Here is a 22,349-nt window from a genome sequence, read left to right as displayed (position 1 = left end):
ATCTGCCGACACATTCTATGTTTCTATGCTGTGTGCATGAGGCCAGCTTGAGCAGTACATAGATGCACCCCTACCAGGCAATGTGATTAGTTTAATGGTTATTTTCCAATTGACAGACTCCCTTTTTACCTACAGAGAAGATGCAAAAATAACAAATGCCAGAAGCAAACACGTGTGTTCGGTTTAATATTTGCCATAGCCTGCATCTGGAGCTAAATGTTTTTGGCAAAACCACCACTAAGGGCTCATATGCACACGAAAGTGTGCCAGCCAGGCCCATGCTGTGGAGTGCAGCTTGCCATCCACAATGCACGGGCAGCGACCGTAGTGCCGCCATATGCGGGAGCAGGACCCATTCACTCGAATAGGGTCCGCAATCTGCATCCTACAGTCCGCACTGTAAAAAAGTAGTGCATTCGTTCCTTTTCTTGTGTTCAGGTGAATGGATCTGCATCCGTGATGCGGTGCACAAACGGCCTGTGCCGTTATATTGAGGACCCGCTGCTTGCAGGCTGCAATATGGGCACGGCTGGGCGATGGCCGTGTGCATGAGTCTTAAGACTGAGAACCGCCAGCAGAAACCTACATGAGAACCCACCATAAATAGTGCCATCTTTTACCCAGAATGTACAGCACTGTAATGAGCGCCTTTCTCTGGAGGACTCAGCGTGCCCACATATTACATGGACAAAGTGGGCGCTGCTTAACTACACAATAAATGACACGGTTCACATTCTGGATGGTAAAAATCTGAGGTTTTATTGAAGTGCATGAGGACATGTATGACTATATACAAGTGAATTCATCAGGAAGGCTCATTCTTTGAGGTCATGAAGCTATGCTGCTGGAGAGTTGAGGAAAAAGTCAACTAGCTGCCGAAACACATCATCATTGAACCCTTTGATGTCATCTTTTTCCACCACTTCGTAAAGAGGCGCACTTTCGGTGCCCCAACAAATGTTCTTACGATTGGGGTCTTTGTCTGCATCCATGGCCAGGGCCAATGTGTTCAGCTGATAGCAGAAAAATGAAAAGTGCTTCCCGTCAGAAATGACACCCTGTGAGACAAAAGGCCTGGTGACATCTGCCTGACTCCAGAAGCCTGCAGCAACAGCCAGAGAAAGAGAATTAGAATACAAACAATCACTGACAAAGATCTGCAACAAATCTGCTTGCTGTGACACGTTTCTGCAAATCTGCACAGTTAGAGCCCACTCACACATTAAAGGGGTTATCCCATCTTGGACAATGGGGGCATATCGCTAGGATATGCCCCATTGTCTGATAGGTGTGGATCCCACCGCTGGGACCTGCACCTACAAGGAGAACGGAGCTGAGAAAGTTGAGGAGGGCGCACTGCGCAGCCGCCCTCCATTCATTTCTATGGCTCGGCTATTTCCGTCGGCCCATACAAATGAAAGGGTGCGGTGGCCGCGCATGCGCTCCCATTCACTTCAATGGGAGAGGAGGGGAGCTGCGCCTGGTGGTGGATGGGGTCCCCCAGCCACAACTCTCCCCGGCTCCCAGAGGTGGGACCCGCACCTATTAGACAATGGAGGCATATCCTAGCGATATGACCTTATTGTCCAAGATGGGATAACCCCTTTAAGGATTTGATAAAAGATTTTGGTGTCAATTCTGTGCTGCCAACGTTCCACCTCCAATACATGCTGCTCAAGAGCTCCGTTTGATGAACAAATCGATTCCCTCATCTCTGCTGCCGGCACATCCACAGCAGAAATCTGAGCATCCGGTTGGACCTATCATATTTTTATTAATTATTTCAGCAATAATGTGAAGGCCCCAGTAAACAGGGACAAACCACTTGCTGGAGATGCTTTGCACAACGACCAAAATTAAAGGGGTTGGCCGGTATCCATTAGCGGTTGCACATGTGTCGGGAACCACACAAGCATGATGCTAATAATAAGCATTATTAAACTGTAAGCACTGATGGCTTTATATGAATAATTCATGTTTACAAGCAGGTCTTCTCACCTGCTTTCCAGTGCTACGCTGGGAACATGGCCACTGATGTAGGATTCCATCCATCAGTGTCCTCCATTGATTTACAATGGGGATGGACTGCGCCTGCACTAGTTTCCCCGCCTGTCCCCAGTGTAAATTAATGGAGGCTGTGCGGCTGGTAACAGATGTCCCACAAAAAATATTTAATACTTTAAGCACAGTCATTCCTATAGAAGCGAAAAGTGTAGTGACCGGACATGCGCACTACTAAATTAGGAGCGGGAATCCTTGTTCTTTGGGACGCTGGTTGGGCTCCTCACAATCTTATATTGATCACTTATGTAGCGCTGACATATTCAGTATTACAGACATTACTCACTGTCCTCAGTGGAGCTCACAATCTAATCTCATCCTTTGGATAGATCATTTCATAACTCCTTAAGGGTCGGTAGTTTGGGTGTTGGGCATGCAATGGCTAGTAACTTTTCTCAAAGGTGGGCAGTAGTCAAGCCATGACATTCCCCATCTCACCCAATGATAATAGTCAGTACATTTAAGTTGACACCTTCAAAGGAAACCATTCAGGCATGCCTGACAGAATGGAGGAGATTTACTAGTCTTTATGTGCTTAGGGTACAGCTCCAATGCTATTTTGGGTGCGACACGAGTCACGGGCCCAAGAATCGCAGTTCAGCAAGGCAGCCATAGAAATAAGTGGATGTCTCAACGCAATTCACATTTGCTGGGACCACAGAAAGGCAAAAAATCTTGCTTGCAGTCAACGTGCGAGACGAGCTGCGCCATCATTTATTTCTATGGCTGCCCTGCTACACCGCGATACTTGGGCGTGATACGTCTTGTATCCAAAATAGCAGCGTAGCTCTACTCTTAATTTGTTTTAGAATTTTCTGTAATTGTCTCAATTATCTCAACAAAGCTTTTCAGAAATTAATTCTATTTCAACAGGTTCTGATCCCCAGTCACGAACTGTGGGGATCAGAACCTTTAGTCGGCGATACAATCCATTGATTTGGCTAGTCTGTAAATCGGAGAGATCACCGGCTCGGGACTGCCCTCATTGGGATCTCAGCGCTGTCACCATGTGCATAGGCATGGTGACAGTTTGCTGCTTTGACAAACCTGTACCTCATGGAGGCTTAATGCACTGCAGTCCATGACATACAGGTAAGTTCTGGTGGCCTAAGGGGTTAAATCATGGCACTGGCACATACACCTCCTAAATGATTACCTTGGTACATGGCCTGGGCTCCTGTCCAAGCAAAGAGACTTGCTATGGCATTAGCTCGCAGGAATACTTCTATGTGGTCTTGTCGGTTCAGCTTTTGTAGCCTTTCCCTGCTGAATTTGTCCGGCACAATGTGAAACTGTGTGTGGCCAAAGCTGCAAGGGTCATCTAATTTGGAACCTGTAAGAAAGGTAGAGCAGAAATTCTGTCAAGATTACTAGTAAATGCTTTCTGGGTGAAGAATGCAAAATAGTCCTAATCCGCCCCTTCATGTTCACGCTGCAAGATTGCAGCCTTTAGGCCCCTTGCAGACGAGCGTTCCTCCCGAGGCACAGCTCCCGGCGGTCACATAGCATCATAAATCAATATAATGCTATGTAACCCTTACAGTTCTGGAATGTATTGGATAACACTGACAGCATTATGCCAGTGTTATCCAATACATTCCAGAACTGTAAGGGTTACATAGCATCATAAATCAATATAATGCTGTGTGACCCCCGGCAGCGATGGGAGTCCAGGCCGGGACAAAATGTCACTGGCTGGGAAACTACTGTATCATGCATGAGTAAGGGGACGTGTCTCCCGAAACACCACTCGGATGGGCAGGAAAGTCAGCGTTCCCAATATGTTATATTGAAATTATGGATCCAAGTCTAATGACTGAATAAAGAAAAGACGGCATTTGTTGTACCTCATGGTTGTGAGTAATGATGCTGTGCTCACTTTGCAATATGAAATGAACCGAGTGGTTCCTGTCCTCGGGCTAGGTCATCAATATCAGATCCCGGCGGCTGCATTCTCTCCACCGTTTACCACTGCAGCAGCAAGCATGTGTAATTACAACTCCGCCATTGCATTTACACAAAGGGGATGGCGTGCAACTACAACTGCTCCGTCCTATAGAAGCGAGTGTGACAGCAGAGTTGTGATCGCACTACTCACCGCGAGCAGGTAAACAGGAGACAAAGCAGCTGCACTGTGTTCTCTTCAAACAGCTGATCGGCGGGGATGCGGGGAGTCAGACCCCCGCCCATCTGATATACATGACCGTTCCTGAGGATAGGTCATCAATAATTGAAACCAGACAACCCCTTTAAAAGGTGGTTTAACAAAACTTCTTAAAAATTCTGTGTTCTTTGGGGCATTTTTGTGACTGATGCATTTCAACACACATTTTTAAATTTTTTTTTTTTACCAAATACTCAGCATGCTGCAGGTGTAGTGTCTTCAGGCTATTTCCACAGATTCGGAATCCCCACACCCCAGCAGGAAGGCGGGGAGGGGGGGGGGGTTATGGGGGGGGGGGGGGGGGGGGGGAGAGAATAAAATAAAAATTTCAACAATTCAAGAAGGAAGCTGACAGGCTGGTCTGTGAAGCATACTACCGCATTTCCCAGGCTGTCTGCAACTGTATCAGTGATCTATGATCTAATTTTCCGTGCGATATCATCCAGCACGTCAGGCTATTCTAGTCAATGTGGCTATAAGCAGGGTAGGTATGCTGGAGCGTCATCTGGTTGGTCAGGGTTTGCCAAAGGTTTTTTCTTGAGGGAATAAAAAAATAATAATAATAAATGAATTTACCTATGAATACGTTGTTCTCATATTGTCTCTGAAACAGCGGTAACCTGCTCGGCTCATGAGAAACAACAGGAACTTCTTCAGGTACGACAAAGTCTAAAGGAACAAACTGCAGAGAAAAAGATGCATCGTTATCCTGACCAGACACCGGCCGGAAAAGTCCCGAGAAGATGCTTACGGCCGAGATCCATCAGCAGAAATATGGGAAACCAAATCTGCGTCTTAGGGCTCAGGACTTGACCGTATTGTGGCCCTCAAACAGCGGGTCCGCAAAATACGGGTACCGGCCATGTGCGCTCCGTATCTCAGATGTGGACTCATTTTTTTGAATCAGTCCGCAATCCAGAAGATATGGAGCGAAAGCACCGGGCAGAAGGCCACACAAGCACGATGGAGCACTGCCGTGGCATTTCAGCCCGTGCCACCGCACCGCAAAAAAAAAAAATGAATACGCTCAATTTTTTTGAGGTGTAGATGGATTCAAGTTGAATAGGTCTGCATCCATCAGCGAGGCCACAGGGACTGTGCCCGTGCATTGGGGACAGCAATTTACAGTAGTGTGCCAAACTGAGAACACTGGACGGGAACAACTTTGGGGAACCCAGATGAACAGAGCTGCGAGCGCTGTCCCCAGCGGCAATGACATTGTATACGTACAGACGACAAACAGCCAATCACTGGCCTCAGCAGTCACATGCTGTACATTGTAGCATTGCCACTGATGCCAATGATTGGCTGCTGCAGTGACATCCATGTACAGCATGCCATCACTACGGGGAAGTAAACGCATACTGCCAGTCAGCAAAGAATTTAAATGGAGGGTTATTTTTATGGCATTTAAAGGGAAACCCATTTAAAAAGCCACCATAAAAATTCAGTGCAATCTGCAGGCAGTGTGTTCTAGAGCAGGAGGAGCGGAGCAGAGTGATGTATAGTTTTATGGGAACAGATTCAGAATAAGTTGTAGTTTATTAATTTAAGGGTACTTTCACACTTGCGGTAGAGGATACCGGCAAGCGTAACGCAAACGGATGGCATTTGTCGGACGGATCTGGATGCGGATCCATCTGACAAATGCATTGAAATACCGGATCCGTCTTGCCGGTGTCATCCGGAAAAACAGAGCCTGTATTTATTTATTTTTTGCATTTTTAAATGTCTGCTCATGCGCAGACCACAAAACCGGATCCGTTTTGCCGAAACACTTAATGCCGGATCTGGTACTAATAGATTCCATTGGAAATTAATGCCGGCATTCTGGCAAGTGTTCAGGATTTTTGGCCGGAGAGAAAACTGCAGCATGCTGCGGTATTTTCTCCAGACAAAAAACGTAAAAGGGACTGAACTGATGCATCCTGAACGGATCGCTCTCCATTTAGAATGCATTAGGATAAAACTGATCAGTTCTTTTCTGGTATTGAGCCCCAGTGACGGAACACAATAGCGGAAAAGAAAACCGCTAGTGTGAAAGTACCCTAACGTGCGGCCCCGATCCGTAATTGCGGACCCGCACTTCTGGGTCTGCAATTCCGATCCTGAAAAAAAAAAGAACTTGTCCTATTCTTGTCCGCAATAGCGGACAAGAATATTCTCTTAGTGCTGGCAAGGTGTGGTCCGCAAAATGCGGAACGCACATTGCAGCTGTCTGTGTTTTGCGGATCCACAAAACACACACGGATGTGTCAATGGACCCTTAAAGGGGGTTTCTGCTACTTCAGACAGAGATGGCTTACCCTTGCGATAGGTCATCACTATCCAACCGTTATACGTAGGATGGAGGCAGAAGCAGAGAGTTCTGTCCGCTGTGTAGTGATTGTGCCGGGGCACCGCGGAGCTGCGGTTCCACACAGCGCACCAGGGCCTTCCAGCCATTGTACAGCAACTGGCAGAGGAGCGGGACGTCAGACCCCCACCAATCAGATATCAATAACCCATCTTAAAAGCTAGGCCAGCATGGAAAACCCCTTTAACACCAAGTCCCCAGTAAGACTTACTTCTTTAAGGGGTTCAGGCACTCTGATTTGTACAAGGGGGACGTCATCGACCTGAAACCTGATTGGATCCACACGGCCCTTTCTGTGGCCACGAGGAACCCTGGTCTCGCCACGCAACCAGTAAAGGTTAACCTGCGGCTTGATATCTGCAAGAAAAAGAGAGACGTCAACATTAGAAGCCGGAGACAGCGGAGAACGTAGTCATGATGCGTCTCACAGCACCTGTCCGCACTGCGCTGTCCTGTCAGCTGGGGAGGCGGCCTAGACAAATAGTTCAGAATAGATCCAGAAGACAGGGGATAAGTGTCTGATTGATGGGGCCCCAAGCACTGGGGCCCTCGCTAGTCAAGAGAACAGTAACCTGCGCTCCCCCGCCTGCTGGCGCATCATTCAGCCCTATGGGGCAGCCGGAGATGGCCGAGCACTTGTCCTCACTATCCCTGCCGTCCCCGAGAGCGGACACACGATTGTCTCCTGCAGCCCTCAAACATGGAGCACAGGCCCCTGTTCTAGTGACAGGCAGGGGCCCCAGCAGCCAGACATGTCGTAGTTATATTCCGGCCTACTCTCGTCATGCCCTGCCGTGCTGCTGCCGGCAGTAGCGGCAGCACAGATCCGACAGGCTGTTCACCCGCCGGAGTTCCTTGCCGCTAGTGTGAAACTAGCCTTAAATTATGTTTGCGGTTTTAGCTGTGGATTTCACCCTTTTCCAACAAAGGGCAAGATCTGCGGCAAAACCACATCAAATCCGAACAAAAAGAACGGTTAGACATTGGGGATTTTGGAGGGGATATGGCGCAGAAATCCGTGCGACTCCGATGTGCGCTCACCCGTAGCGCTGAGCGAACTTGTGTTTTAAGTTCGGGTTATCGAAGAATCGCGTTATGGATTCCGCTACCACGGATTCTTCGATAACCCGAACTTTATGATTCAAACAAATTTTATTGTACATATTTGTCTCATAAGTACAGAAATATTGTAAAGATCTTTACAGAAATCATTAAAAATGATAATGACATCTTATACATTATAAGACAGCTTTTCCACTCGATTTACAAACTCGAGATAAAGAGTTGAACACAACATTAGAGTGTAGCACAAATTAAATATGATTAAAGGGAGGGGGGGAGGAAGGATAAAGGTAAGACAATGGGAGGGAGGGGAGTTGGATGTTGCAGCGCACGTTTCAGTCTCCTCGCATAAACAGAGCTCAGACCTTTTCAGCACCATAATCAGAAGGTGGTAAGAATATTACTTTATAGAGATTGGAATCCTCTGTATGCTACCCATGGACTCCACACTTTTTGGAATACCAGAGTGGATCTGTTTTCCCATCCTGCAATTTGCTCCATTCTATATATATCGTCACATTTAATTTCCCACGTACTCAATGAGGGAGGGGAGGTATTTCGCCATTTTACAGCAACTAAGACTCGTGCAGCAGCGAGCAGGTGGGAAATGAGACGTTTGGTCGACCCACAACACTTTAATTTGTCCAGTAAATTCAATAAGCAAACCTGTGGAGATGGTAGGACCGAGCATTTACTTATCTTTGTGATTGTTGAGCAGATTTGAATCCAATAATCCCCAATCACCTCGCATTTCCACCATATGTGAAAAAAGGTTCCAATCTCTTTATTACATCTCCAGCAACTTTCACTCACATCTGGATACATTTTATGTAAGATTTCTGGTGTATAATACCATCTAGTGAGTATTTTAAAATAATTTTCTTGTAATCTCACACACGTTGAGATCTTTGGGGTCATAGAGAGACACCTGAGAAGTGATTTATCTTCCTTATCTAAACTTAAATCTCGTTCCCATTTTGCTAAGTATGGGTTAGTCTTTGCGCTTGAAAAGGTAAGTATCATAGAATACAGTATAGAGATTTTTTTAATAGGATCCTGTTTTTGGAGAGCTATTTTTTCAAATCCTGTGGGATCTGTTTTATGTAATGGGGTCATTGGTTTCAGATAGTTTCTTATATGCATTTTATGCAAAAATGATAAAGGAGAGATATTGGCTTCTTTATCCCAATCATCTCTTAATGCACCCCAAGCATCTAACAGATCTACAGCTGATGTAGTCAAAGTCTTTGCCTTTTCAGGTAGGGTTTGAATAAATTGTGGAGGTGCATCTTGTAGGATATCTCTCAGTTGTATCAGAGGGGAAAATGTGGTAGTAAGAAAGTGAGAGCACAATTTTTGTTTCCAAAGTCGTATCGTATTCTTAGTAATGACGTTTTCGATATCTGTTTCAGTTGTATGATTACTAAGTAGAAGTAACTGTCGGATAGCAGAGTGGCTTATGGCAAACTCAGATTGTATGTCAAGTCTATCACCTTTATAACGCAACCATTCTAAACATCTCATTCCATGAACAGCTAAATAATAGCCATGGAAGTCCGGTACCCCCATACCTCCTTGTTTGATAGGTAAATAAGTGTATTGTTTTGTAAGTCTAGGTCTTTTTTTATTCCACAAAAATTTGGAGAGGGTTGATTCCAATTTTGCGAAAAAGGATCGAGGGAGGAGAATGGGGAGTGTTTGAAGATAGTATAAAACTTTTGGTAATATAATGGTTTTGATTAAGGAGCGTCTGCCAAACCATGAAGTAAATGGGATCTCCCATGAATCTAACGTATGTTTGATTTCATCAGATAGACATATGTAATTCTCAGTATATAGTCGAGCAGGATCCGATGTAAGTTTAATGCCTAAGAACTTAATACTAGTATTTGACCATTGATACGGTGTGTGGAGTTCCAAATCCCTTTGAGTTTGGGTATCCAATGTCACATTCAGGACTTGAGACTTTGTCGGATTAATCAAAAAGTTGGATAAATCCCCAAAGAGTTCGAATAATGACTGAATAGCTAAGAACGCATCCTTAGGATTTGTGATTATTACCAAAAGGTCATCAGCGAACGCCGCTAATTGGTGATGAACTCCTTGTAACTCGACACCCCGTATTCTATCATCCTGTCTTATAGCCTGGAATAAACACTCGACTGTTAAGACAAATAACAAGGGCGACAAAGGACAGCCCTGTCTTGTCCCATTTGAAATTCGTAGAGGGGGAGAGAGTGTATCATTGACCACCACCTTAGCTGACGGCTTAGAATACATAGCCATGATAGCATTGACAAAGTCTATAGGAATTTTAAACCTCGTCAAGGCTTTCTGCATAAACAACCAATCTATGCGGTCAAATGCTTTTTCGGCGTCTGTTCCCAATAATAATAATGGAACAGAGCGGCTACGTGCATATTGAATAATGTTGAGAAGACGAGTGGTGTTCATCCTACCCTCTCTCCCCGCTACAAATCCAACTTGTTCGTTATTGACCAGGTTTGGCAATAACGGTTTTAGCCTAAGTGCTAAAATTTTTGCAAACATCTTTAAATCGTTATTTAATAAAGATATGGGTCTATAACTCGCGCAATTTGTTACATCCTTACCCTCTTTAGGGATGATGGTGATGTGAGCCATCAACATCTGTTCTGGTAATGGTATCCCTCTAAATGTATCATTACACAATTTCAAAAATTGTGGGAGAAGAGCTTTCTGAAATTTGCGGTAATAGATCATCGGAAGGCCATCGGGACCCGGACATTTATGCATCGGGATTGATTTAATCACCTCTATTAGTTCCTGCATTGTAATAGGTCTGATTAGAGAATTTATTTGTTGGTTTCCCAGAGTAGGAAGTTTCAGAGACGCTAACCAGTCATCAATCTTTTTTGATCTAAGATCTCTATCCTGAAGTGTATCATTAGTACGGAGATTATATAATGCCTCATAAAATTCCTTGAACCTTTTAGCTATATCTGCTGTATTCCTAGCCAAAGAGGATGTGGTAGTGCGTATTTTTTGTATATATGATTTAGCTTTCCTCTTTTTAATCTGTGCAATCAAAAACTTTGAAGCTTTGTCCCCATGCGCATAATACTTAAATCGTGCAGAGAGAAAAAGCTTTGCCGTTTTCTGATTCAGGATATTCTTGAGGGATGAACGTACTAAATTCAATTCATTAAGGTCCTTTTCAGATCTAGTTCTTTTATGAGAAGTTTCTAGAGTTTGTATTTTCTTTGTCAGAGACAATACCTGCTCTTCTCTTTTCTTTTTAAGGAAGGAGCCCAAACTTATAAAGTGACCTCTTATTACAGCCTTGTGGGCCTCCCATACCATTCCTTGCGCTATATCTGGGGTCTCATTTAGTTGGAAATATTCCTCTAATTTTTCTGTGGCTTTTTGGACATGTTCCAATGAGTCTAATAACGTCTCATTGAGCCTCCAATTAGACATAGGTCTAGGTAAAGACTCAAAGCTCATCTCCAAAGACACCGGGGCATGATCTGAGAGCAGCATAGTGCCAATTGAGGCGCTGGTACAAGAGGTCAGCTTATAGGCCGGGACAAACAGATAATCAAGTCTCTGATATGATCTGTGGGCCACTGAGTAATGGGAGTAGTCCTTAACATTAGGATTTAATATCCTCCATACATCTACCAATCCTAGTGAGTGTATAGCTGATTGTATTTTTTTTAAAGCTATTTGTGAAGTAGATGATACACCCGTCGATGAATCTATAAGCGGATGCATTGTGATATTTAGGTCTCCCCCAATTAATAAAATACCTTCTGTAAAATCTTTTAGGAGGTTTAAGGTAGTGCATATCCATTTGGTTTGTGCAATGTTAGGTGCATATAAATTACAAAACGTGTATGTACTGTTCCCAATTGTTCCCTTAATAAAGAGGTATCTACCCTCTGGATCCTCCAAGGTAGAACTAACGGCTAGGGGAAAGTTCTTGTGAAAGGCAATTGAGACCCCCTTTGAGGCTGAGGAGGGCCATGTACCGTGGAACCACCTGTTATAAGTAAGGTGGCTCATCCGCGGCACGTGGCCCTTCTTAAAATGTGTCTCTTGTAACATCAAGACGCTCACCTTTTGCTTACGCATGAGTTGAATTATCTGACTTCTTTTGGCAGGCGAGTTTAACCCTCTGACATTAAAGGAACAAATCTTTATGGTAGCCATTTCATGATTTCTTGTATGTTCAGTGTATGGTCAATGAGATCTATAGAGGATGAACACTGAAACGTCCGCTGCAGGGAGAGAAGTGGGAGAGGGGGGGGAGGAAAAAATGGAAAACGCAATATAAAATGAATAAAGAAAATAACCTTCATACATGAATCCAAAGATATCTCTAGACATGTAACATATATGATAGACAGTAATAAGATAACCATCATAATAACAAAATCTCCTCACTGAGGGAGATAATTTAGGGGAGGAGAATTGGACCTAGAACACGGTTATTCCGCGCACACAAGCATAAATAACTTCCTAATGTCACAACTGGAAATAGTAAAATAAGCACAAGTTATCAGGACTATTGAATGTATGGCTTGTGAAACAATCCTAATACTATATTAACTAGTATTACCTCTACTCCCCAGTCCCTCCCCCTCCGCCTCTCCCTCTAACATAACCTCTAGCCATTAAAGCTCTCTGATAGTGGAGCGGAAGGTGAGAGGACAGGGGGAAACCTAGGCGAGCACCAGAAAAAGAGAGGTACACATCCTATGATTTTCCTATCCCCTTATAACATCCGTGGGGATAACTCCCATACATCTTAACTGAAAACAACAGATGAAAAACATCATAATGGCAGCATCATTTTTCCTTAATTAAATCTAGGAAATACCCATACATGCTCAGTACCTCTCTTTAAATATATATAACCTAGCAATATAAAATAGGCATATTATCTCAATCTGGATGTAATGTCAGCCGCTTAGGTGTCATTCTGGACAAATTCTTCTTTTGCCTCTGAGATCTAGAAGACGAGGCAGGGGTCCAGGCGGTCAGCGTCGGGACAGCAGGTAGATCTGTGAGATTCTTCACAGTGGTCCAGTCCTGGATATCCAGCGGCTCTGTTTCCAGGATATTGTAAATCTGGATAAGGTCAGCAGGTGATCTAATCACGACTTTGCGTCCTGGCGTATTAACCAGCAGGCCGAACGGATGAAGCCAGCGGTATATAATTTTCCTATTTTGGAGAATCTCCAAGAGTGGCTTTAGGGCTCGCCTTTTTTGCAAGGTCATAGGCGACAGATCTTGGAATAAAGTAATTGTGGAACCGAAGCAGGCTATTGGGTGTTTATCTCTTGCCACTTTGAGTAACTTCTCCTTAGTTGTAAAGCTAGTTAAGCGACATATTATGTCCCTTGGTGGTTCTTGAGGTTTAGGCGGAGGACGTAACGCTCTATGGGCCCTGTCCATAGTGAAATCATCTGTGGCGTCCGGGCCTAGGATTTTATGAAAAAGTTCCAACATGGAAGTCATGATAACGTCTGGGAGCAGAGTCTCTGGAACTCCTTTTATACGCAGGTTGTTCCTGCGCCCACGATTATCTTGGTCTTCTATCAGATTATATAGCTGATTGATATGGGCTTGGGCATGGTCAAAGCTATGTGCCACTGCTGAGTTGAAAGCAGTAGTTCCTTCCCATCCCGCTTCCAGGGCTTCTACCCTTTCACCAACCTGTTTCAGATCGGTTTTAATATCTTGTAGATCCTGTCTCACCGGAGCTAGTGCGGCCCCCAGTGCTTGAGTAATAAAGTCCCTTGATACTGGGAGGTTATCTCTGGGACGTCTGGAGCTAGTTTCGCTGTCCCTACCTCCATCGGAGTCGACCGAGGCATCCGTTTGCTCCCCATGCTCGGAAGCTTCTCTTTCCGGCGCCATCTTGGATTCGGCTCTAGTCGGCCCGACTCCTCTCCTCAGGAATTTCTCCATTTCTCCGTGGGTAGAATGATTCCCACGTGCACCCGGAGTGTCCTTGGCTCTTTCTCTGCCGACTTTGCGACTCCGATGTGCGCTCACCCGTAGCGCTGAGCGAACTTGTGTTTTAAGTTCGGGTTATCGAAGAATCGCGTTATGGATTCCGCTACCACGGATTCTTCGATAACCCGAACTTTATGATTCAAACAAATTTTATTGTACATATTTGTCTCATAAGTACAGAAATATTGTAAAGATCTTTACAGAAATCATTAAAAATGATAATGACATCTTATACATTATAAGACAGCTTTTCCACTCGATTTACAAACTCGAGATAAAGAGTTGAACACAACATTAGAGTGTAGCACAAATTAAATATGATTAAAGGGAGGGGGGGAGGAAGGATAAAGGTAAGACAATGGGAGGGAGGGGAGTTGGATGTTGCAGCGCACGTTTCAGTCTCCTCGCATAAACAGAGCTCAGACCTTTTCAGCACCATAATCAGAAGGTGGTAAGAATATTACTTTATAGAGATTGGAATCCTCTGTATGCTACCCATGGACTCCACACTTTTTGGAATACCAGAGTGGATCTGTTTTCCCATCCTGCAATTTGCTCCATTCTATATATATCGTCACATTTAATTTCCCACGTACTCAATGAGGGAGGGGAGGTATTTCGCCATTTTACAGCAACTAAGACTCGTGCAGCAGCGAGCAGGTGGGAAATGAGACGTTTGGTCGACCCACAACACTTTAATTTGTCCAGTAAATTCAATAAGCAAACCTGTGGAGATGGTAGGACCGAGCATTTACTTATCTTTGTGATTGTTGAGCAGATTTGAATCCAATAATCCCCAATCACCTCGCATTTCCACCATATGTGAAAAAAGGTTCCAATCTCTTTATTACATCTCCAGCAACTTTCACTCACATCTGGATACATTTTATGTAAGATTTCTGGTGTATAATACCATCTAGTGAGTATTTTAAAATAATTTTCTTGTAATCTCACACACGTTGAGATCTTTGGGGTCATAGAGAGACACCTGAGAAGTGATTTATCTTCCTTATCTAAACTTAAATCTCGTTCCCATTTTGCTAAGTATGGGTTAGTCTTTGCGCTTGAAAAGGTAAGTATCATAGAATACAGTATAGAGATTTTTTTAATAGGATCCTGTTTTTGGAGAGCTATTTTTTCAAATCCTGTGGGATCTGTTTTATGTAATGGGGTCATTGGTTTCAGATAGTTTCTTATATGCATTTTATGCAAAAATGATAAAGGAGAGATATTGGCTTCTTTATCCCAATCATCTCTTAATGCACCCCAAGCATCTAACAGATCTACAGCTGATGTAGTCAAAGTCTTTGCCTTTTCAGGTAGGGTTTGAATAAATTGTGGAGGTGCATCTTGTAGGATATCTCTCAGTTGTATCAGAGGGGAAAATGTGGTAGTAAGAAAGTGAGAGCACAATTTTTGTTTCCAAAGTCGTATCGTATTCTTAGTAATGACGTTTTCGATATCTGTTTCAGTTGTATGATTACTAAGTAGAAGTAACTGTCGGATAGCAGAGTGGCTTATGGCAAACTCAGATTGTATGTCAAGTCTATCACCTTTATAACGCAACCATTCTAAACATCTCATTCCATGAACAGCTAAATAATAGCCATGGAAGTCCGGTACCCCCATACCTCCTTGTTTGATAGGTAAATAAGTGTATTGTTTTGTAAGTCTAGGTCTTTTTTTATTCCACAAAAATTTGGAGAGGGTTGATTCCAATTTTGCGAAAAAGGATCGAGGGAGGAGAATGGGGAGTGTTTGAAGATAGTATAAAACTTTTGGTAATATAATGGTTTTGATTAAGGAGCGTCTGCCAAACCATGAAGTAAATGGGATCTCCCATGAATCTAACGTATGTTTGATTTCATCAGATAGACATATGTAATTCTCAGTATATAGTCGAGCAGGATCCGATGTAAGTTTAATGCCTAAGAACTTAATACTAGTATTTGACCATTGATACGGTGTGTGGAGTTCCAAATCCCTTTGAGTTTGGGTATCCAATGTCACATTCAGGACTTGAGACTTTGTCGGATTAATCAAAAAGTTGGATAAATCCCCAAAGAGTTCGAATAATGACTGAATAGCTAAGAACGCATCCTTAGGATTTGTGATTATTACCAAAAGGTCATCAGCGAACGCCGCTAATTGGTGATGAACTCCTTGTAACTCGACACCCCGTATTCTATCATCCTGTCTTATAGCCTGGAATAAACACTCGACTGTTAAGACAAATAACAAGGGCGACAAAGGACAGCCCTGTCTTGTCCCATTTGAAATTCGTAGAGGGGGAGAGAGTGTATCATTGACCACCACCTTAGCTGACGGCTTAGAATACATAGCCATGATAGCATTGACAAAGTCTATAGGAATTTTAAACCTCGTCAAGGCTTTCTGCATAAACAACCAATCTATGCGGTCAAATGCTTTTTCGGCGTCTGTTCCCAATAATAATAATGGAACAGAGCGGCTACGTGCATATTGAATAATGTTGAGAAGACGAGTGGTGTTCATCCTACCCTCTCTCCCCGCTACAAATCCAACTTGTTCGTTATTGACCAGGTTTGGCAATAACGGTTTTAGCCTAAGTGCTAAAATTTTTGCAAACATCTTTAAATCGTTATTTAATAAAGATATGGGTCTATAACTCGCGCAATTTGTTACATCCTTACCCTCTTTAGGGATGATGGTGATGTGAGCCATCAACATCTGTTCTGGTAATGGTATCCCTCTAAATGTATCATTACACAATTTCAAAAATTGTGGGAGAAGAGCTTTCTGAAATTTGCGGTAATAGATCATCGGAAGGCCATCGGGACCCGGACATTTATGCATCGGGATTGATTTAATCACCTCTATTAGTTCCTGCATTGTAATAGGTCTGATTAGAGAATTTATTTGTTGGTTTCCCAGAGTAGGAAGTTTCAGAGACGCTAACCAGTCATCAATCTTTTTTGATCTAAGATCTCTATCCTGAAGTGTATCATTAGTACGGAGATTATATAATGCCTCATAAAATTCCTTGAACCTTTTAGCTATATCTGCTGTATTCCTAGCCAAAGAGGATGTGGTAGTGCGTATTTTTTGTATATATGATTTAGCTTTCCTCTTTTTAATCTGTGCAATCAAAAACTTTGAAGCTTTGTCCCCATGCGCATAATACTTAAATCGTGCAGAGAGAAAAAGCTTTGCCGTTTTCTGATTCAGGATATTCTTGAGGGATGAACGTACTAAATTCAATTCATTAAGGTCCTTTTCAGATCTAGTTCTTTTATGAGAAGTTTCTAGAGTTTGTATTTTCTTTGTCAGAGACAATACCTGCTCTTCTCTTTTCTTTTTAAGGAAGGAGCCCAAACTTATAAAGTGACCTCTTATTACAGCCTTGTGGGCCTCCCATACCATTCCTTGCGCTATATCTGGGGTCTCATTTAGTTGGAAATATTCCTCTAATTTTTCTGTGGCTTTTTGGACATGTTCCAATGAGTCTAATAACGTCTCATTGAGCCTCCAATTAGACATAGGTCTAGGTAAAGACTCAAAGCTCATCTCCAAAGACACCGGGGCATGATCTGAGAGCAGCATAGTGCCAATTGAGGCGCTGGTACAAGAGGTCAGCTTATAGGCCGGGACAAACAGATAATCAAGTCTCTGATATGATCTGTGGGCCACTGAGTAATGGGAGTAGTCCTTAACATTAGGATTTAATATCCTCCATACATCTACCAATCCTAGTGAGTGTATAGCTGATTGTATTTTTTTTAAAGCTATTTGTGAAGTAGATGATACACCCGTCGATGAATCTATAAGCGGATGCATTGTGATATTTAGGTCTCCCCCAATTAATAAAATACCTTCTGTAAAATCTTTTAGGAGGTTTAAGGTAGTGCATATCCATTTGGTTTGTGCAATGTTAGGTGCATATAAATTACAAAACGTGTATGTACTGTTCCCAATTGTTCCCTTAATAAAGAGGTATCTACCCTCTGGATCCTCCAAGGTAGAACTAACGGCTAGGGGAAAGTTCTTGTGAAAGGCAATTGAGACCCCCTTTGAGGCTGAGGAGGGCCATGTACCGTGGAACCACCTGTTATAAGTAAGGTGGCTCATCCGCGGCACGTGGCCCTTCTTAAAATGTGTCTCTTGTAACATCAAGACGCTCACCTTTTGCTTACGCATGAGTTGAATTATCTGACTTCTTTTGGCAGGCGAGTTTAACCCTCTGACATTAAAGGAACAAATCTTTATGGTAGCCATTTCATGATTTCTTGTATGTTCAGTGTATGGTCAATGAGATCTATAGAGGATGAACACTGAAACGTCCGCTGCAGGGAGAGAAGTGGGAGAGGGGGGGGAGGAAAAAATGGAAAACGCAATATAAAATGAATAAAGAAAATAACCTTCATACATGAATCCAAAGATATCTCTAGACATGTAACATATATGATAGACAGTAATAAGATAACCATCATAATAACAAAATCTCCTCACTGAGGGAGATAATTTAGGGGAGGAGAATTGGACCTAGAACACGGTTATTCCGCGCACACAAGCATAAATAACTTCCTAATGTCACAACTGGAAATAGTAAAATAAGCACAAGTTATCAGGACTATTGAATGTATGGCTTGTGAAACAATCCTAATACTATATTAACTAGTATTACCTCTACTCCCCAGTCCCTCCCCCTCCGCCTCTCCCTCTAACATAACCTCTAGCCATTAAAGCTCTCTGATAGTGGAGCGGAAGGTGAGAGGACAGGGGGAAACCTAGGCGAGCACCAGAAAAAGAGAGGTACACATCCTATGATTTTCCTATCCCCTTATAACATCCGTGGGGATAACTCCCATACATCTTAACTGAAAACAACAGATGAAAAACATCATAATGGCAGCATCATTTTTCCTTAATTAAATCTAGGAAATACCCATACATGCTCAGTACCTCTCTTTAAATATATATAACCTAGCAATATAAAATAGGCATATTATCTCAATCTGGATGTAATGTCAGCCGCTTAGGTGTCATTCTGGACAAATTCTTCTTTTGCCTCTGAGATCTAGAAGACGAGGCAGGGGTCCAGGCGGTCAGCGTCGGGACAGCAGGTAGATCTGTGAGATTCTTCACAGTGGTCCAGTCCTGGATATCCAGCGGCTCTGTTTCCAGGATATTGTAAATCTGGATAAGGTCAGCAGGTGATCTAATCACGACTTTGCGTCCTGGCGTATTAACCAGCAGGCCGAACGGATGAAGCCAGCGGTATATAATTTTCCTATTTTGGAGAATCTCCAAGAGTGGCTTTAGGGCTCGCCTTTTTTGCAAGGTCATAGGCGACAGATCTTGGAATAAAGTAATTGTGGAACCGAAGCAGGCTATTGGGTGTTTATCTCTTGCCACTTTGAGTAACTTCTCCTTAGTTGTAAAGCTAGTTAAGCGACATATTATGTCCCTTGGTGGTTCTTGAGGTTTAGGCGGAGGACGTAACGCTCTATGGGCCCTGTCCATAGTGAAATCATCTGTGGCGTCCGGGCCTAGGATTTTATGAAAAAGTTCCAACATGGAAGTCATGATAACGTCTGGGAGCAGAGTCTCTGGAACTCCTTTTATACGCAGGTTGTTCCTGCGCCCACGATTATCTTGGTCTTCTATCAGATTATATAGCTGATTGATATGGGCTTGGGCATGGTCAAAGCTATGTGCCACTGCTGAGTTGAAAGCAGTAGTTCCTTCCCATCCCGCTTCCAGGGCTTCTACCCTTTCACCAACCTGTTTCAGATCGGTTTTAATATCTTGTAGATCCTGTCTCACCGGAGCTAGTGCGGCCCCCAGTGCTTGAGTAATAAAGTCCCTTGATACTGGGAGGTTATCTCTGGGACGTCTGGAGCTAGTTTCGCTGTCCCTACCTCCATCGGAGTCGACCGAGGCATCCGTTTGCTCCCCATGCTCGGAAGCTTCTCTTTCCGGCGCCATCTTGGATTCGGCTCTAGTCGGCCCGACTCCTCTCCTCAGGAATTTCTCCATTTCTCCGTGGGTAGAATGATTCCCACGTGCACCCGGAGTGTCCTTGGCTCTTTCTCTGCCGACTTTGCCCATTTCTAGTTGTCAGTTGTGCCTGTATAAGCTTGTGTGAGCGTAACCAAGAGCAGAGCTCACACAGACATGTGCGTCTCGCTCTGCAGCCAAGCTCCGCCCCCGATAACCCGAACTTTAGACACAAGTTCGCTCAACACTACTCACCCGTACTCGAGTGCAGGTGGCCGATAATGAGCAATCTCTGAGCCGTGTGAAAGGGGTGGCAGTTCTTGGCACATCGCCCTTTAGCACCGCTCAGATCCCTCCCGACTCCTTTCACAGGTTAGCAGGAGACCGCTCTTTGTCAGACTCCGGATCACAGGGACAACAGATCGGGCATGCTGACATCGGACAGCCCGATGCGGACATCTACCATTGGAGGACCATCTGCTGACATCTGTGAGACGGCGTCAGATTCCCAGTAACACAAAGGGTGTTAAAGGGCTTCGGCAATTCAGTAGTGGTCCAGGATCAAAGAGGTCACCTGGACTTCCCCTTTAAGGCAGGGCTGGCCAAGCAAAACTACAACTCCCAGCATGCCTAGTCTGCCTGCAGCTAACAGCAGGACATGGTGGGAGCTGTAGGTTGACCAGCCCTGCAGTAATTAGGAGTGGTCAGCATGCTGGGAGTCGTAGTCTCTGCTACCCTCCACTCACCCAGGCTGCAGCGGGCGAGCACCGGGTTGTACTGGGCGCACTGGCTGCTGAGGAGGCTCATGGCGCCGGTCAGGAAGGGCCCCGCGGACACCTCGTGGCCCCTGTACAGGAAGCTGCGGCCCTTCTTGGCGTAGTGGAGCTCCTGCAGCAGCGCCTCGCACAGCAGCGCCTTCAGGCCGGCCAGCTCCTGCTCCCCGAGCCCGGCACAGCTCCGCGCCGGCAGCCCCCTCACGTACGCCGTCTTGGTGAAGTGCTGGTACCAGCGGTCCGCGTTCTGCGCCAGCGTCTGCGGGTACACCACGTACTTGAGCCGCTGCAGGCCGCAGATCATCTTCAGCTTGCTGGCCGCATCTGTCTGGGCGCGCACCCGGCTGTAGTGGCCCTCTATCCGCCGCCGCCTGGACGCCTTGCTCTTGGCCGTCATGGAGGCCACAATTGGCGGGTACAGAGAGGGGGAGGCCGCGGGGGGCTCCGGGGGTAAATACAGGGCGGCCGGCAGCTCCGCATTGTGCCGCAGCTTTCCGAAGATCCTGCGGCCCGCCATCTTGTGCCCCGGCAACCAAGGACGCGACCTTCCCGCAGCGCGTTCTGAGTGGACAGCTGGGAGTCAGCTGACTGGAAGCGGACCAATGAGGGCTTAACGACCTCTGACGTTTGGCCCCGCCCATGAATCTGCGCCGAGTCCTTAGAAGCACGTGCAGTAGGAGACGTCAGGGTGACATACGCGCATGCGCACAATGTTTGTTGGTAGAGGAGAGCTGGTCCTCCCAGCAGAGAGGAGATGGATGGGACCTGTGTCATAGTAATGTGTTAGCCGCCATTGTATCTCTGAGTTATCATCCTGGGGTTGTAAGGTTATGTTCACATCCGGATTTCTCTCAGGCTCCTCCATACAGTAAATACATGTTAGAAAATAGAAAGCATAAGGGTACTTTCAGAGGCGGCTCTAGACTTTGTGAGACCTTAGGCGAAACTCAAACATGAGGCCCCCACGAAGATCGTTGGGATGCCTGTGATCTCCCGTACGGCACCCCGGCTCAGTCCTCAAGAAATAAGCTGTGTCAACCACCGCACGGAGCAGTGGTGTGGTCAGCACTCCCCCTCCATGTATCTCTATGGAAGACTCGGAGATACACAAGCGCTGTATCTGCGGCTCTCCCATAGATACATGTAGGGGGAGTGTTGACCACCGCTCCGGGCACATGGAGATCCGGAGTACCATACAGGAGATCGTGGGGGATCCCAACGGCCAGACCCCCCCGATCAGACACTTATCTCCTATCCTTTGGATAGGGGATTTATTTTCCTATCCCGGAGTACCCCTTTAATATGCAGTGACATCACAGTAAAGGGTTAATATGCACAGTGACAACACAGTACTGGGCTTATATTCACAGTGCATATTAACACTTTGCATTAACCCTGGCCCAGTTCTCTAAATTGACCCTCCCCCCACACACCGCATTGTGCTGTACTTGCTATACAGCAGCACATACCTGTCACATCCAGGGCCTCCAGTAGACGTCTCCTCGGATGTAGATCTTCTCTGTCATCGTCTTCTGCATTCAGTCCGGACTCTTCTCTCAGCCGCACCTCGTCTCTGCAGAGTGTGACACACAGATATCTTAGCTTCCCCACATTTCTATCATCATGCCCCAACCTGGAGTCCCTACAGTGTTATCCTGCTGCTTGATGTGCCCCCCAATACCCCCAAATACTATACTGAAGAAATAGTGCTCCCATAGTAATAGTGCTCCTCATAGTCCCACCAATAGTAATTCCCTTCTAGAATGCCCTCATTAGTAACACTGCCCCCTACAGTGCCCCCATTAAGTAATTTGCCCCCTACACTGCCCCCATTAAGTTGCCCGCCACACTGCCCCATCATGTAATTTGCCCCCCACACTGCCCCCATTAAGTTGCCCGCCACACTGCCCCATCATGTAATTTGCCCCCCACACTGCCCCCATTAAGT

At 45.0% G+C, this 22,349-nt stretch overlaps 1 protein-coding gene across 1 annotated transcript; it reads right to left on the bottom strand.

Annotated features, from left to right (window-relative positions):
• Positions 1–739: 739 nt before the first annotated feature.
• On the bottom strand, positions 740–20,961 carry MRPS30 (mitochondrial ribosomal protein S30). Its single transcript, XM_040421268.1, has 5 exons — positions 20,375–20,961; positions 6,793–6,938; positions 4,802–4,907; positions 3,218–3,394; positions 740–1,102 (listed from the first exon to the last, which is right to left on the bottom strand). Exons 1-5 carry the CDS (start codon positions 20,916–20,918, stop codon positions 837–839), a joined length of 1,239 nt encoding a protein of 412 aa, XP_040277202.1. The 5' UTR covers positions 20,919–20,961; the 3' UTR covers positions 740–836.
• Positions 20,962–22,349: the final 1,388 nt, after the last annotated feature.

This window comes from Bufo bufo, chromosome 2 (genome assembly GCF_905171765.1).
Source record: "Bufo bufo chromosome 2, aBufBuf1.1, whole genome shotgun sequence".
Classification (NCBI taxonomy): domain Eukaryota; kingdom Metazoa; phylum Chordata; class Amphibia; order Anura; family Bufonidae; genus Bufo; species Bufo bufo.
Note: the sequence above shows the minus strand (reverse complement) of the source record. Positions and strands in the feature narration are given on the sequence as shown.

Excerpts from the sequence above, each read along its gene's own strand:
- MRPS30 (XM_040421268.1), bottom strand. The coding sequence starts at position 20,918 with ATGGCGGGCCGCAGGATCTTCGGAAAGCTGCGGCACAATGCGGAGCTG. Across the intron at positions 6,939-20,374 it reads GCTCGCCCGCTGCAGCCTGG|ATATCAAGCCGCAGGTTAAC; the intron begins GTGAGTGGAGGG and ends TTTTTCTTGCAG. Across the intron at positions 4,908-6,792 it reads TGCCTGAACCCCTTAAAGAA|TTTGTTCCTTTAGACTTTGT; the intron begins GTAAGTCTTACT and ends TTTTCTCTGCAG.